Source organism: Heloderma suspectum, chromosome 3 (assembly GCF_057233095.1).
Source record: "Heloderma suspectum isolate Gila_16-S chromosome 3, 16-S_ref, whole genome shotgun sequence".
Lineage (NCBI taxonomy): Eukaryota > Metazoa > Chordata > Lepidosauria > Squamata > Helodermatidae > Heloderma > Heloderma suspectum.
Genome location: NC_139460.1, coordinates 58,225,765 through 58,241,477, shown reverse-complemented (window position 1 = coordinate 58,241,477; position 15,713 = coordinate 58,225,765). Strand labels below are relative to the sequence as shown.

The following is a 15,713-nucleotide window of genomic DNA, read 5'->3' as shown; positions in this document are numbered from 1 at the left end:
TAAGGTTCATTTACACATCTATACAGGCTGAGCATAAGATGAGGGTTGGCATGGCAGCATTAGCACTCCAACAGATCTCTGCTTCTCACTGGATAACAAGGGGGACCAGCAATACCTTAGGATTTAGCTTGTTTCTATTGTTCTCACCCCAGACTCAATTAGCACATTCCTTAGAGAGGGGGAGAGAAAAGTATGCCCCCTTTAGCACAGCCTATCTATAGCAAGGATGGGGAACCTCTTTCATCCCAAGGGCCACATTCAATTTCAGAGAAACTCTCGGGGGACACGTTCCAACTAATGCGCAGAGCTGAAGGCAAAGGGGCAGCGCCAAAGACAAAGGGGTGTGGCGAAAATACAAAATATATCAGCAAATAGTAGCTTAACACCCTTACTGCCAGTAACTAAACCTTAGAGGAAACATCTCAGCCTTTTAGAATGAGAAAAAACTGCTCAAAACCTGGGAAACCACCAAACAATTTGTGGTTGGAGAAAAGGGGGTGGGGGCCAGAGGAAGGGGGTGAGGTCATCTGGGGAACTATAGAGGGCCACATTGGGATCCCAGAAGGGCTGGATTTGTGTCCCCCTCAGGCCTTAAGTTCACCATCCCTGACTTATGGCCCTCTCCGAGGACAGCCACCACTGAGCTAATCTCCATTTCAGTAGGGAAATTTGCCCAGTTGGTTTGACCCATTCTAGCAATCTGTTTTCACAACCACAGACTCACAGAGTTGGTGGGGGATCCTTGAGTGATAATTCAGGCAACTACCCTGCCCCCCCCAGCCTGCAATATCTTATTACAATATGTTATTCAGTACTTCATAGATGTGGAACAGCAAAGTGTCCCACATTGCAATATCCAGCTCATCTGGCTTAAAACTATACACATACATTGTAATAACAAAACGGACACAGGGGCTTGATTTCTGGTCTGTCTTCCAAATACAGATGCTATGCATGGTATTGGCAAAAGGGAGACTGAACCCCATTGACCCACTTCTCAACTGTAATATCAATAGGGTTGCTGAGATGTGGTTTTAAATGAATTAGTCATGCCCCCCCCCAATCTAGAATTATTTGTTCTGATCTTCTTTCAGAATTCCAATTCAAGCTTATTTGTTTATGTATTTAAATCATGCCTTGCCTTTCTACCAAGAAAATGGTACTCAAGGTGGCTTACAATCACAGATAAATTAAAATTAAAATCATAATAAACAAATGCATTAAAACACAATTAAAAACATAGCAATAACAGAACAGAAACAGCACCCAACCCAACAGCCCACTTACATGCCAAAGGCCTGCTTGAATAACAAGTCTTTGCCTGCCTGTGGAAGGACAACAGAGAGGGAGCCAACCTAGCCTCCCTTAACAGGGAGTTCCACAGCCCGAGTTTCTATTGAGCCAAAGCACGAGTATGAATTTGTATGCCCTCATCTATCCTGAGGCTACTAACAGTGCTTTTCAGTGAAACAACTCGTCTAGCCCAAACTCCTCCTAACTGACAATATTTAAAATGAGGTTTGTAATATTTGTGACCTTTTCTTTGTAACTGCAGTCTAGCAGGTCATGACAAGAGACGACAAAAACAACGTATTTGTAATGAATGTGGGGGAAGTACCACATTTAGAGAAATACCCGCCTCCAAATCTGCTGGGGTTCTTTTAATGGAAAAACTCACCATAAACAGACAGACAGGGTCGTTCTCTGAGTTCTCCAGTAGTTGTACTAAATATGCATTGGTAGCAGCCATTATCTTTGGTGTTAACATTCCAAAACGTGATGGCAGTATCATCATCTCTTAAAACTGTGAAACTGATTTTGCCTTTGTATGTGGGCAGAATATTTGGACTTGTGCTGTTGCGGTACGTTGCCATATTTTCAGAGTTTCCATTAATTTCTTTCCTCCATGTAACTTGAAAAAAATTCTTAATATGCTCTGTTGAGGTACATCTCAAGGTAACGTTGCCACCCAGTTCCACATCTTTGTTGTGTGTCATTATGGCACCTGTTGCAGCACAAAATAATTTATAATTAAGAATTGTCACTCCTATCTAATACTTACAAAGCTCTTGACCCACAGTCAAGACAAAATGGAACAACTCTTGCCGCAGGAACAGATAGAGAAATACCCAGTGAACTGGATAGGGCAAGGTCAATGAGAGAGACTGTTTCACTTGCCTCTGGGCTTATTTGTATGTAATACTGCTAAACCATAGTTAGGATGATTTAAAAAAAAAATACCTTAGGTGATCCCTGGGCTTCCATATTCCTGCTTCCTCCTCTAGTGCAGCCATGAGGAGGAGTTCAGAAGCTTCGATTCTATCTTTTTATAAGCTTATCCTATTGTCCAATTCTGACAAACTATTGTTAATCTTAACTATAGTTTGTTGAAACAAGCCAACTTCAAACCATTGTTTAAGAAGCTGGTTGTTTCACCAAACTATAGTTAAGATTAACCACAGTTTAGGGTTTGGACATAACGCTAACCCATGGCTAACTTAAGCAGAAGCTTCTGACCTCTTCCTTGTGGATGCATCAAAACAGAAGAGGGGAAGGCGGAGTGTATGAGCTTGCTGCAGCTCATCCTCGTAATGCTAAATCATGGTTTAGCATTATATGTGAACACTCCGTTGCTTTGAACAATAGCCCTACCTCAGAGGCAGAGTCCCCTGCCACTTGCAGGTATAGACCTGAGGCCATCTCCCCTGAGGGCCCAGGCTCCTCCTGGTCTTCTGACATGGGCTGTTCTGGGATTCTTCCACCCTGCAGCCAAGTCCATGAATATGGTGGTTTCAACAGTCTCTTCAGTACAGAGAAAATGGAATTTGAAATCACCCACCTCCTCCTCCTGTCTGGTCCCATTCTGAGCTCACATCAGCCAAGATCTCCTCATCAGTTTGCCCTTAATTGCCCTCGCAATGATTTCTTCTGCTACCTGTTCTCACAGGGTCCTCTCTGACTCAGATCAAGTGCTGGATAAGCTGCTAATGTTTCATAAGGCTATCCTGTGCCTAACCTTGAAAGTTACTTGGATTCTTCTTCATCAACACAGAGCTCCTTTATCTCACTTCCCATGACTGTCATAATGTAGCAACTTCACTGTTGCCTACCCTGCCAGCCAAGCCCTGAGTGACCCCTGCTGCCATACTATGATACATAGGGCATTTCTACACCAGCCTAAAATCCTGCATTTAAAATGGGGCTTTCTGCTTCCGTTTTAAATGCAGGATCACAACTGACTCCCTTTACACGTGCTTCCTCTCCACCCCCTTTCTCCCCGTATCTTGAGTCTTCCATTATCTTTCATTGATCTCGCTCCTCTTCTGGCTTTAACTCTTTTCACAGTGGAAACTCAAGCAGAACACAACAGGGTAATTTGACAGCTCATTATCTGCGATCTATTTAAAAATGGAACAAAGTGCATTTAGTGCAGGAGAGTCACGGCAGGGTCACGGCGTCATGTAAAGAGCCCACAAACATCCGTTGAGGAGCAACCTCAATCGCAGGATAAAAGCTCTGTGTGATGAAGCCCATAGAATCATAGAGCTGGAAGGGGCCATTTCGGCCATTAAGTCCAACCACCTGTTCAGTGCAGCAGGAAACTTGCTCAATGCAGGAATACTCCACAGCCACGCCCTTGCTTTCTCTCAGCCTGGGTAGGTCCCCATACTGCAGAGTACACATGCATCTCCAAATATCCAGGGATATCTTTCTAGTCTCTCTCAGACTACTTATTATATGTTCCCCTTCATTTTGGGATTCTAGCTGAAAACTGGAAAATCAAGAGAGGCCTCTAACTGAAACATGCTCAGTGAGGTTGAGTGTGTCTGTGTGCATGTGCATTTTGATTTAACTTTCAAGCAAGAAAAGAAATGGTGTGGTGCCACATTTTGTCTTTGTTAGTAGCTCCTAATCCTTAAAGATTTATCTAGTCCTAAAACACATTATGTTGTTGTTATTCCACAATTACGTTATTATTAGTAATATTCATATTTACATACCACCATTCCTCTTAAGGGAGCCCAAGGTGGTGCATAAGAGAATAAAAATACATCATTTAGGCCTAGTTAAATAATCAACCATAAAACTAAAATAAAATAGCACAACACACACAATCTTAAAGCACCAAGTCACACGGCCAAGTTATATCTCAAAGCCTGAGTGAACAAACTTGTTTTTAGCTGTTGTCTAAAACTCAGCAACATGGAGGCTACTTCTGCAGAGAGGGAATTCCACAATTGGGGTGCCACCACTAAGAAGACTTACCCTGTATCGTACAGAGCACTATAGATATGATACACAGAGTCAAGCCCTGGAAAGTCCGCAGAGAATAGATACCTGCATTTACCTAGGAACAGAAAAAAATGAGGTGTGTTATGGAAACACAATAGACCTGTTTGCTGTTACAATGACACACTCTTTTGCTTTTGGCTATGGCCCAAGTACATAATGAAGAAAGGACACTGTAAGAGTTCCCCCAAACAAGAAAACAATCATTCAAACCTTCCCAAGTCTAGCTAAGAACTAACCACTTTGTGTAACTTCACATCGTGTGTATTTCATACACTGAAACATTTCTAGAAAAGGTGTGAAAGCTGAAATCCACCTATGGATTGTCAAAATGAGACTCAAATTAGTCTGTATTTGACTGTACATATTATAACCTGAGGAGTGACGACTGGCTATAGAATAGCCTCCCAGTGCATGATGCCCCATTTTTGTGCAGCAATATACATGCATGCTTAATAATGTGTGATTCTCATTGGTTTTGTAGGATTTCCTGTGTAGTAGTAGTAGTAGTAGTAGTAGTAGTATATTTATATCCCGCCTTTTCCCCAATACTGGGACACAAGGCAGCTTTACAACATTAAAACTTGTACAATTAAAACCTATAAATAGAAGTATAAATAGAAGTACAAAAGTTAAAAATATAATTAAATCATCAATAATATTAAACTTGTATAAAATATCAAAATGTTAAAAGAAAACAAGAAATATAGTATCCATCCATCATATTCTCACAGGTCCAGACTAGCTATCCTCAAAGGCCTGCCAGAACAAAAAAGTTTTTACATGCCTGCGAAAACATATCAAGGAGGGTGCCACTCTTGTCTCCCTGCTTTGGCGCAGCCACTGAGAAGGCCCTCTCCCGCATTCCCACCAGACATGCCTGTGATGGTGGTACAGCAAGAAGGTCCTCCCCTGAAGATCTCAGGGCATGAGTAGGCTCATAGGGGAGAATATCTTTCAGATAACCTGGACCTGAGCCATACAGGGCTTTATAGGACATGACCAGCACTTCGAATTGTGCCCAGAAACAGACTGGGAGCCAGTGAAGCTGTTTTAGCAGGGGAGTGGTATGCTCCCTGTAGCCAGCCCGAGGCAGCAGTCTGGCAGCAGCTCTTTGCACCAGCTGAAGTTTACGAGCACTCTTCAAAGGCAGCCCCAGGTAGAGCGCGTTGCAGTAATCCAAACGGGATGTAACTAAGGCATGTGTCACTGTGACCAAGTCAGACATCTCAAGGAACCGGCGCAGCTGGAGCACTAGCATTAGTTGTGCAAATGCACCCCTGGCCACCGCTGAAACCTGGGCATCCAGGCTCAGGGCTGAATCCAGAAGTACACCCAAGCTGCGAACCTGTGTCTTCAGGGGGAGTGGAACCCCATCCAGCATGAGCTGAATCCCTATTCCCTGATCTACCTTTCAACTGACTAGGAGCACCTCTGTCTTGTCTGAATTAAGGTTCAATTTGTTTGCCCTCATCCAATCCATTACTGCCAACAGACATCGGTTCAGCACCCCAACAGCTTCCTTGGAATTAGAAGGAAAGGAAAAGTAGAGTTGGGTGTCATCAGCATACTGGTGACACCGAACCCCAAATCTCCGGACAACCTCTCCCAGTGGTTTCATGTACATGTTAAATAGCATGGGGGACAAAACAGAACCCTGAGGGACTCCACAAGCCAATGGCCAGAGAGTCGAACAGAAGTTCCCCAGCACCACCTTCTGGGTCCGCCCCTCCAAGAAGGAATGGAGCCACTGTAAAACAGTACCTCCAACTCCAAGTCCCATCCCAGCGAGGCAGCCCAGAAGGATACCATGGTCGATGGTATCAAAAGCCACTGAGAGGCCAAGCAGAATCAACAGGGACACACTCCCATGACTAGTTCCTGGAGTAGGTCATCCACCAAGGCAACCAAAGCTGTTTTCATCCCATAACCAGGTCATGGATCACTGCCTTGTTGTGGCGAAGGGGCTTGCGTAACTCAGTGAAGCCATAAGCTATGCCGTGCAGGGCCACCCAAGACGGACTGGTCATGGCAGAGAGTTCTGACAAAATGTGGTCCACTGGAGAAGGAAATGGCAATCCACTCCAGTATCCTTGCCCAGAAAACCCCATGGAACGTATTACAAGGCTAAAAGAGATGACGCCGGAAGATGAGCCCCTCAGGTCGGAAGGTGTCCAATATACTACTGGGGAAGAGCAGAGGGCATTTCCAAGTAGCGCCAGAAAGAGTGAAGCGGCTGGGCCAAAGCCGAAAGGACACTCAGTTGTGGATGTGTCTGGTGGTGAAAAGAAAATCCGATGCTGTAAAGAACAATATTGCTTAGAAACCTGGAATGTAAGGTCAATGAATCAAGGTAAGCTGGAGGTGGTCAAACATGAGATGGCAAGATTGAACATCCACATCTTGGGAATCAGTGAACTAAAATGGACAGGCATGGGCGAATTTAATTCAGGTGACCATTATATCTACTACTGTGGGCAAGAATCCCTAAGAAGAAATGGAGTAGCACTCATAGTCAACAAAAGGGTGGGAAAACCAGTACTGGGGTACAATCTCACAAGCAACAGTAAGAACCAGACATGGAACAACCGATTGGTTCAAAATTGGGAAAGGAGTACGACAAGGCTGCATATTGTCACCCTGCTTATTTAACTTATATGCAGAGTACATCATGAGAAACGCCGGGTTGGATGAATCACAGGTCGGAATTAAGATTGCCGGGGGAATTATCAACAAGCTCAGATACGCAGATGATACCACCCTAATGGCAGAAAGCAAAGAAGATCTAAAGAACTTCTTGTTGAGGGTGAAAGTGGAGAGAACAAAAGCTGGTTTGAAACTCAACATTAAAAAAACGAAGATCATGGCATCTGGCCCCATCACTTCCAGGCGTATGGAAGGGGAAGAAATGGAAGCAGTGACAGATTTTATTTTCTTGGGCTCCAAGATCACCGCAGACGGTGACTGTAGCCATGAAATTAAAAGACGCTTGCTCCTTGGGAGGAAAGCTGTGGCAGACCTAGACAGCTTAGTAAGAAGCAGAGACATCACCTTGCCGACAAAGGTCCATATAATCAAAGCTATGGTTTTCCCAGTAGTAATGTATGGCTGTGAGAGCTGGACTATAAGGAAGGCTGAGCACCAAAGAATTGATGCTTTTGAACTGTGGTGCTGGAGAAGACTCTTACGAGTCCCTTGGACTGCAAGGAGGTCAAATCAGTCCATCCTAAAGGAAATCAACCCTGACTGCTCATTGGAAGGACAGATACTGAAGCTGAAGCTCAAATATTTTGGCCACCTAATGCGAAGAGAAAACTCCCTGGAAAAGACCCTGGTGCTAGGAAAGATTGAAGGCAAAAGGAGAAGGGGATGGCAGAGGATGAAATGGCTAGATAGCGTCACTGATGCAATGAATATGAACCTGAGCACACTCCGGGAGAGAGCAGAGGACACTCCAGGAGAGACCGCAGGGCGGCCGCCATTCGCAAGTCAACGCGGACGGCAGCAGGTAAGTCCTCCATTTTGTGTGCCTTTCATGGGTTGGGGGGGCGGGGGCTTCGTTCCGCCATGGATTTCAGGGGGGGGGGGCGAATGCACTGGCATTTGGCCTCACCGAGATCCATGGTGGAATTCTCTGACATCCCTAGACTCTTGCCATCTCATGTTTGACCACCTCCAGCTTACCTTGATTCATTGATCTTACATTCTAGGGATGTACGAAAGTCACTTACCTTTTCGCGGATTCTGTTCATGGGGGGGGAGGCGTTCCGTCCCTCCCCCTGGAATTCTCGATGGGAGGGGAGGCAATCCGGTCCTCCCCCCCGGAATCCTTGTTGGCTGGCTGTGCTCCGTGGCGGCTCCGCGGAGCAGCCAGCCAGGCCCAGGCCAGGGCCGTCTGCAGCCAGATTTCTGGCCGCGGAGGGCTCTGGGTAAAAAAAAAAAAAGCATACGCAAATGGCGGCAGCTACAGCCGCCGCCATTTGCGTTCCTTATTTTTTCCACCTTAGTCTACATCAATATTTATGTAGACTAAGACAAAGAAAAGAAAGGGGAATGCAAATAGCGTAGTGGGCGCTATTTGCGTTCCCCTTTCCTTTCTTCGTCTTAGTCTACGTAAATATTGACGTAGACTAAGACGGCGAAAAATAAGGAACGCAAATGGCGGTGGCCATAGCCGCCGCCATTTGCGTACGCGTTTTTTGTTTTTGTTTTTACCCAAATGTGATAGGCTACATAAGTCTTTACACAGCCTATCATGTCTATGGGGAAAAAAAAGAAAAAAACACAGACTGCAAATGGCAGCGGCAGCAGCAGCCGGTCGGAAGACCAGCTGCTGCCACTGCCGCCGCCGCTGCTGGAGCCGCTGCCGTCCGGAACATCCGCCCCAGGTAAGTCTCGTCCTGGGGGGGATCCGCGGGGGGTGGCAGGCTGTTCCACGATGGATTTCGGGGGGCCGAAGGCACTGGCATTCGGCCTCACCGAGATCTGTCACGGAATTCTCTGACATCCCTATTACATTCCAGGTTCCTAAACAATATTGTTCTTTACAGCATCGGATTTTCTTTTCACCACCGGACACATCCACAGTTGAGTATCCTTTCGGCTTTGGCCCAGCCGCTTCACTCTTTCTGGCGCTACTTGGAAATGCCCTCTGCTCTTCCCCAGTAGTATATTGGACACCTTCCGACCTGAGGGGCTCATCTTCCGGCGTCATCTCTTTTAGCCTTGTGATATGTTCCATGGGGTTTTCTTGGCAAGAATACTGGAGTGGGTTGCCATTTCCTTCTCCAGTGGACCACATTTTGTCAGAACTCTCCACCATGACCTGTCCGTCTTGGGTGGCCCTGCACGGCATAGCTTATGGCTTCACTGAGTTACGCAAGCCCCTTTGCCACAACAAGGCAGTGATCCATGAAGGGGTCACAGGGTCATAGAGATGCAAATTCTCAGTGACTTTCCATCTATCAGGATGTCAGGGTGGAAACTGAGCCCATAGAGCCCCAGAGCAGTTCTGATTCTGAGGGGGAACAGCAATCCGTGGGAGAGGAGCCCACTCATCTCTCACAAGCACAGCAGCTGGCAGAGATTCCTCCTGCCAGCATTCCTAGGAGAGATAGTGACCCTGGCAGTGAGAGAGCGCTGGAGGGGGGCTTGCTGGATGCTTGGTGCAGACGCAAGAGCGATGACAGATGGAGGGCACCGAAAGGAGGCGTACCGCTCGTTTGGCGCTCAAACAATAGTCGTGTCCCAAGGAAAGAGGGAGGATTTCTCCATAGCCCATAAGTTCAGAGTCTTCCTGCGGTTCACCTTCAAATGGGGACCAACTGCCTTACCTGGAGCTTAGGCTACTCTGCTATCTTTCCCCAGTGCTGTTGCTTGCTTAGTCGCTAGTGATTAGTATCTGAAAGAGTCATAAAGGAATAAAGCCTCGGAAAGAATCCTTGTCGTCTGTGTCCTGAGTTGGCTATTGGAGGGGACTGCAAGAGGCAGCTAGGGCACTCCTGACACAGGAATGCCTTCAGGGGATTCAAAAGGAAGTTACAAGAGTTGCGGGCCGTTTGAAGAGGGGGGCAGTCTGGCTAGCCTAACTTAAGCGGGGGAGGTCCCTCTGTCTCGTGAGGCCTCTAAGCGCAGCTTTTCAGTCAAGGCGAATCGGGTAGACCATCTAAGTTCCACCCCTGCCTTCTCTCTCTTTGCTCTGCACCTGCATCGCACATCTGTTAGGTCAGACTCCCCAAACTGTGCCTCCTTCTGTTCGCTGCCTATCAGTGTGTGTGTGTGAAGAGGGACCCTCCTCCTCAGCCAGCTGGATGTTTGTAACCTGAGAAGCTGGCCCAGTCATGTCTGGACTAGCCTGGGAAAACACCTCCCCCAAGTCTGGTGGTTCTCTTTCAGAATCTGAACTGCTATCCCACGCCTGCACTCAGAAACACCCCTGACACATTGTGCCCTGCATTGCGAAAGGTATCATGAGCAGGACCAGATGACATCAAGGTAAGAGAAGGCCTTCAGTGAAGGGCCCCCACTGCCATAGTGGTATGGGGGAGGCGACAATCCAGCTCCAGGACCAAAAATGGTTCCCTGCTCCTGCTGTAAGGAAAGTCAATATTATTATCACCCATATTGCAGATGGGGGGGACTGAGGATGAGAGAGTGTGCCTTGCCTAAGGCCATGTGGCGAGGTTGTGGCAGAGGTGAGAGCTGAAACTGGTGCTTCCTGATTCATAGCTCACTCCCACTACAATAGCCTTGACAATGAGTATGCGCATGAGGATGTTTAAGGAGCAGACTTGTTATTATGAAAAGGAAATGAAATAATTGTTAAGAAAAGGGCTTTTTCTGGAGGGAAATTAGATGAAGGCAGAGGATTCAGCTACAGGACCAAAGAAGGAAGCACCTGGGATAAGAATAACAAGGAACAATGGGAGAAAAACAAAAACAAAATGAGACGTGGGCAGTTACTGTCTTTAAGGTCAATGGAAACTTGTAATGCTGCAATGAGAAGTCCAAAATTCATATTAGTGCAACAGCTTTATTAGGCAAACTCAAAGGTCACAAAAAATTTCCAGATCTCTTTATCAGGGAAGATGTTATTAAAAGTGGAGGTGGTGAAAGTGGTGGTGGGGGTGGATGGGGAAATAAGTGGTGGGGAGGATGACATGATATGATAGTCAAAGTCTTTAGGTGAAACCTGGGAAGGAGGGTTTGCAGACATTCAAATTGGTCTCTACCACATGATGTAGCGGTTTCAGGTTTCATCTGCATCTGCCCCTACGACTGCCAGGAACAAAAAAGAAGCAAATGATGGCTGATCCCCCATTGTTTAAAATATAAAACCCAGCTGTTACTCAAAACCATCCTGGACAAACCCTACAAGTTCCTTGATTGGTGGAAAACAGAAGAAGTGCCCTCAGGATACCAAGAACAGATAGCATGAACAGGCAGAAAGAAGTTAGAAGAAAAAAAGGGGGGAAATCAGTACTATACATGTTAATGTTATGCAAAGGACCTATCCAGAGTCTCAAAGCTCTCAGACACAACATTCCCAGTCACATGGTCAGTTCACATGCATGCTCATCCCGTTGACTGTCTGCTGCATCAGGTGGTGAGGAGCATGTGTGAATGAGCCATCACAGACAGAACTTTCCTATCGCCCAGTGTCAACTCAAACAGAATACCTATTCATCCGTAACCCTAGGCATCTTAAATGGAAGCAAGACCCATTTCTTTCAGTGGAGCTGGTGTCTGCACAATGACTGTGATCCTACACAGGAATGCATGCATTTCCCAGACATAGTGTAAGGGCACTACCTCTTTCCTCTGGTTCCCAGAGTCTGTTTCACAAACTTTAAGAAGGCAGTTCCAGCTAAATGTGGTTAGGATCATCACTGATTTCAGTGGAATTTATCCCCAAGTGTGTGCATAGATAGCAGCCCAATAGTGCAATCCTATGCAAGTATACTCACAAGTAAGCCCCACTGAGTTCAATACAGTTTATTCCCAAGTATGTGTGTATAAGGTTGCAGCTGAAGATTCACTGGCTCTGTTCGCACATAACTTTAAACCAGGATGTAGCAGAAAGCAGCCTGCACAACTACCCCCCCCCCCCCGCTTCCCTCTCTGTCTCACGCATGGCCAGGAGGAGGAATAGACCTGGATTCTGTTTGAATTTAGCCAACTCCTGGATAAACCATGGGTTAAAATGAACTCTAGTTTATTAATCAAGCTAGATGTGTTTAAAAAAACAACAACCATGATTCCTGGTTTCCACTTAATGCCAAGCCAGGAATCAGACAAAGTGAAACTGAATCCTGCTTTATTCCTCCTCCTGGCCACATGGAAGAAGGAGATGGGAGGGGGGAGCATGCCAAACCAAGGCTTTGCTCAGGCTTCTTCCTGCTCATGCACATAATTCGGCACACGGGTGGGGCACACGTGGGTTGCGGGCCACAGGCAGCCACACTGGCCTTCCAGCCACCCTTCCTGCCACCACCACACAGGACTCCTGATTCTGCTGGGATCAGGGCACACAGGGATGAGTCTCCTCACATGCCCTGTTTAGCAGCAGAAGCAGAACTGATTTTTGCAGGGAACAGGGTGTGGGGCTCTGTTTCCCTGCAGAACTGGGAGTGCTGGGAAAGAGAGTGTGTGGACATCGTCACCCTGTGCACCTTCTTTCCCAGTACGATCACGGTGATAGCTAAAGCCTCCTCACCAACACATTGACGTTCACAGCATCACTGCAAGGGGGATGGGGGGAGGAAGGTTTTAACCTCACCCCCGTCCCAATAATACTACTCAATATTGCTGTGATGGTGGCGAGTTCAAAGCCTCCTCCCCACTGCAGTGACCTTAGGAATGTAGAAAGCTGCCTTATACTGAGTCAGGCCATTGGACCATCTACTTCAATATTGCCGATGCTGACTGGCAGCAGCTTGGCTGGAGTTTTTCCATGCCTACCTGGAACAGGCAGAGAGAAGTGAGAAGGAAGAAGGGGAAAAATCTGTACAATACATGTTAATGTTATGCAAAGGACTTATCCAGAGTCTCAAAGGCCTCAGAGACAATGTTCCCAGTCACATGGCCAGTTCACACATGCATGCTCATCACGTTGACTGTGTGCTGCATCAAGTGTTGAAGAACATGTGTGAATGAGCCATCACAGATTAGTCCCCACAGACAGAACTTTCATATCACCCAGCATCAACGCAAACAGGATACATATATATCCGTAACCCTAGGCATCTTAAATGGAAGCAAGACTTGGCATCTTCTGCACACAACGCCATGGCTCCACTTCAATAGGAGATGTGATTACTGCAAGTCAGATTACTGCAATGTGCTCTATGTGGGGCTGCCTTTGAAAATGCTGCGCCTTGTGCAAAATACAGCAGCCAGACTGATAACAGGGACACAAAGGTGCAAACACATAACACTGATTCCGGTCCACTTGCACTGGCTGGCTGTATGTTCCCAAGCCCAATTCAAGGTGCTGGCTTTGACCCATAAAGCCTTACTTGGCTCGGAGCTGCAATACCTGATGGAGCACCTCTCCCGACATGAACCAGTCATACACTACATTCGGCATCTAAGGCCTTCCTCCAGGTGCCTCCTTAGAAGAAGGCTCGGAGCATGGCAATAAGGAGAGGGCTTTCTTAGTGGTGGCCCCCCAATTATGGAATGATCTCCCCTACAATGTCTGCCTGGCACCAATATTATCTTTTCAGTGCCAGGTTAAGACCTTCCTCTTCTCCCAGGCATTGGGCAGCTTATGATGGGGTTTTAATTAGGTCCTGGATTTTTCTTATTGTTGATTGTTTTAAAATGGCTTAAAAATGTGTGTGTGTGTGTGTGTGTGTGCACATGCGCGCGCGCACTCTGTCTCTTTATATGTTTGTATGTAAATGGTTTTTATATTATGAATGTATAATAATGTATTTTAAGGGTTTTAATCTTTGTAATCCATCCAAAGAGCATCAGCTATTGGGCTATATAGAAATGTAATAAATGAAAATGAAATGAAATGTGTGTGTGCCCCCAGCCACCCCACCTGCACCCCCCAACACCCAATGCAGCCCTTGAGGCCATATAAGTTTCTCCTTCTGGTTTAGTATTATGTGCAAACTCTCCAATTGATTTCAGTGGAACCTATTTCTAACTTAGGTTAGAATTAAATATAATCATATTTATTAAGAAAACCAGTTGCATTCAACGGAACTTAGTTCTAATTGATGTTTCTGAGTTCCAACCCAAATTAGGCCCTTTTCTTATTTGTTTTATTTAACTATATCACCACTTGCAAGAGCAGGATTCTAGGAACGAATCTTTTAAATCTGATGTGACCTAAAAGACAACATCAAAAAAACAAAGGATAAGTCATCAGCAAACTTGAATCATTTAGGAAAGAACCCAGTCACCTAATCCTACATATATTGCAAGGAAATAGTCTCCATTGTTTAAAATGGAATTTATTCACATAACGTATGTAGGATCGGATCCTTTTGATGAGACCTTCTATTTGTTGAACCATATTTGGTATGTTTTATCTCACAGCTGGTTGGATCTGATGTATTTTTTAGATTTGTAATAGTATTGTTTAATTATTGCTTGTGTTTTCTATTATTTTATTTGTACACTGCTTTGTGATTTGTTATGAAAGGGTGGTGTATAAAATAAAATATGAAAATTAAAAGGTAACTGCAAATAATACCATTATTTCCCCCCATCTATGTTTCTCAAATCTTTTTGGACATTATAAACAAGCACGTTTTGGATGCTCTTAGCAAGTGCACCATGAATGTTACTATCAAATAAACAATCCTACTAATTTAGTAGAATATTTTTATCATGTTCCAGGAGGACAGAGGTGAAGATTCCTTACCAAATCTGTCCTTGTATAAATGCCAAACTCACGCTGCAACCCTCAAGACAACCATCTGAGAGTAAGTCCCATTCAATGCAATACTTAGTTGTGAGTGAATATGTATAGCTTGTAGCCTGCCTTTTTACCAAGAAAATGGGACACAAGGCAGTTTATAATCCCAAATAAATAAAAACTTGATTAAACCAATAATAAAACACATTAAAATACAATTAAAAACTGTAGTAGTAGTATTGCCATTTTATTACTTCAAAACAAAGCTAAGTTATACTTTCTGTCACACTGCTCAGCTTTTCAATACCTATTAATTAATGGAGTTGGAATGTTATTTATTTATTTATTTTACATTTTTATACGGCCTGATAGCCAAAGTTCTCTAGACCAAAGCAACCACTACTGTGCAGACCTGGGAGATTAATTTCTGTGATCTCCTCCTGGAGACCAGATCAGTGGAACTATGGCTATAGCAGCCAAAGGAAGTCAGTAATGCTGCACATTTAAATAAACCTTGGAAGCAATGAGAGTTTGGGGTCAATGGTTTTTAAAACCATAAGCAGCCATGCTGTGGCTGTTTAAAACCAAAACCACATGAAGGCTGTTTGACACAGAAAGCCACTACAGGAATAATCACTTCTCATGCAGATCCACCAGTATTAATTACCATGTCATTGTCTTTCAGAGTCTACATCCAATTTAAAGTTAGTTCTCCTTCCATTTCTATCCTGCATCAACCATATTTGCACATATACAAGTAGCATCAGAGGGGTTCAAAAATAAGGCTGCAAACCTATGAACCTTTACCTATCTCCAGTGAATGCAGTGGGATTTACTTCTGTGTAAGCACACATTTCAGTAAAGCAGACCTCTGAGCTTTCCCCATGCTGTATACCTGCAGAGCCAAATGGCCAGCCTTGTGCCTTGATTGCATTATATAGCATATCTCTCTCTCTCTCTCTCTCTTACCTTGGGATGCATGCTACTGTGGGGCAGGAAGCAGAGGATATCGGAGTTCAGCTGCTGCCTGAGCTAAACAGTGAAAGAG

The 15,713-nt window shown here is 45.2% G+C and overlaps 1 protein-coding gene across 1 annotated transcript in view; it reads right to left on the bottom strand.

The window, feature by feature from the left end:
• LOC146349721 (OX-2 membrane glycoprotein-like) overlaps positions 1–15,713 on the bottom strand; it is a 30,881-nt gene extending 15,168 nt beyond the window's left edge. The window contains exons 1-3 of the mRNA XM_084843382.1: positions 15,635–15,713; positions 4,267–4,348; positions 1,679–2,005 (exon numbers count right to left, since the gene is read on the bottom strand). Of these exons, the coding sequence (XP_084699508.1) occupies positions 1,679–2,005; positions 4,267–4,348; positions 15,635–15,646 (421 nt within the window). The 5' untranslated portion in view covers positions 15,647–15,713. The remainder of the gene's footprint in view (positions 1–1,678; positions 2,006–4,266; positions 4,349–15,634) is intronic.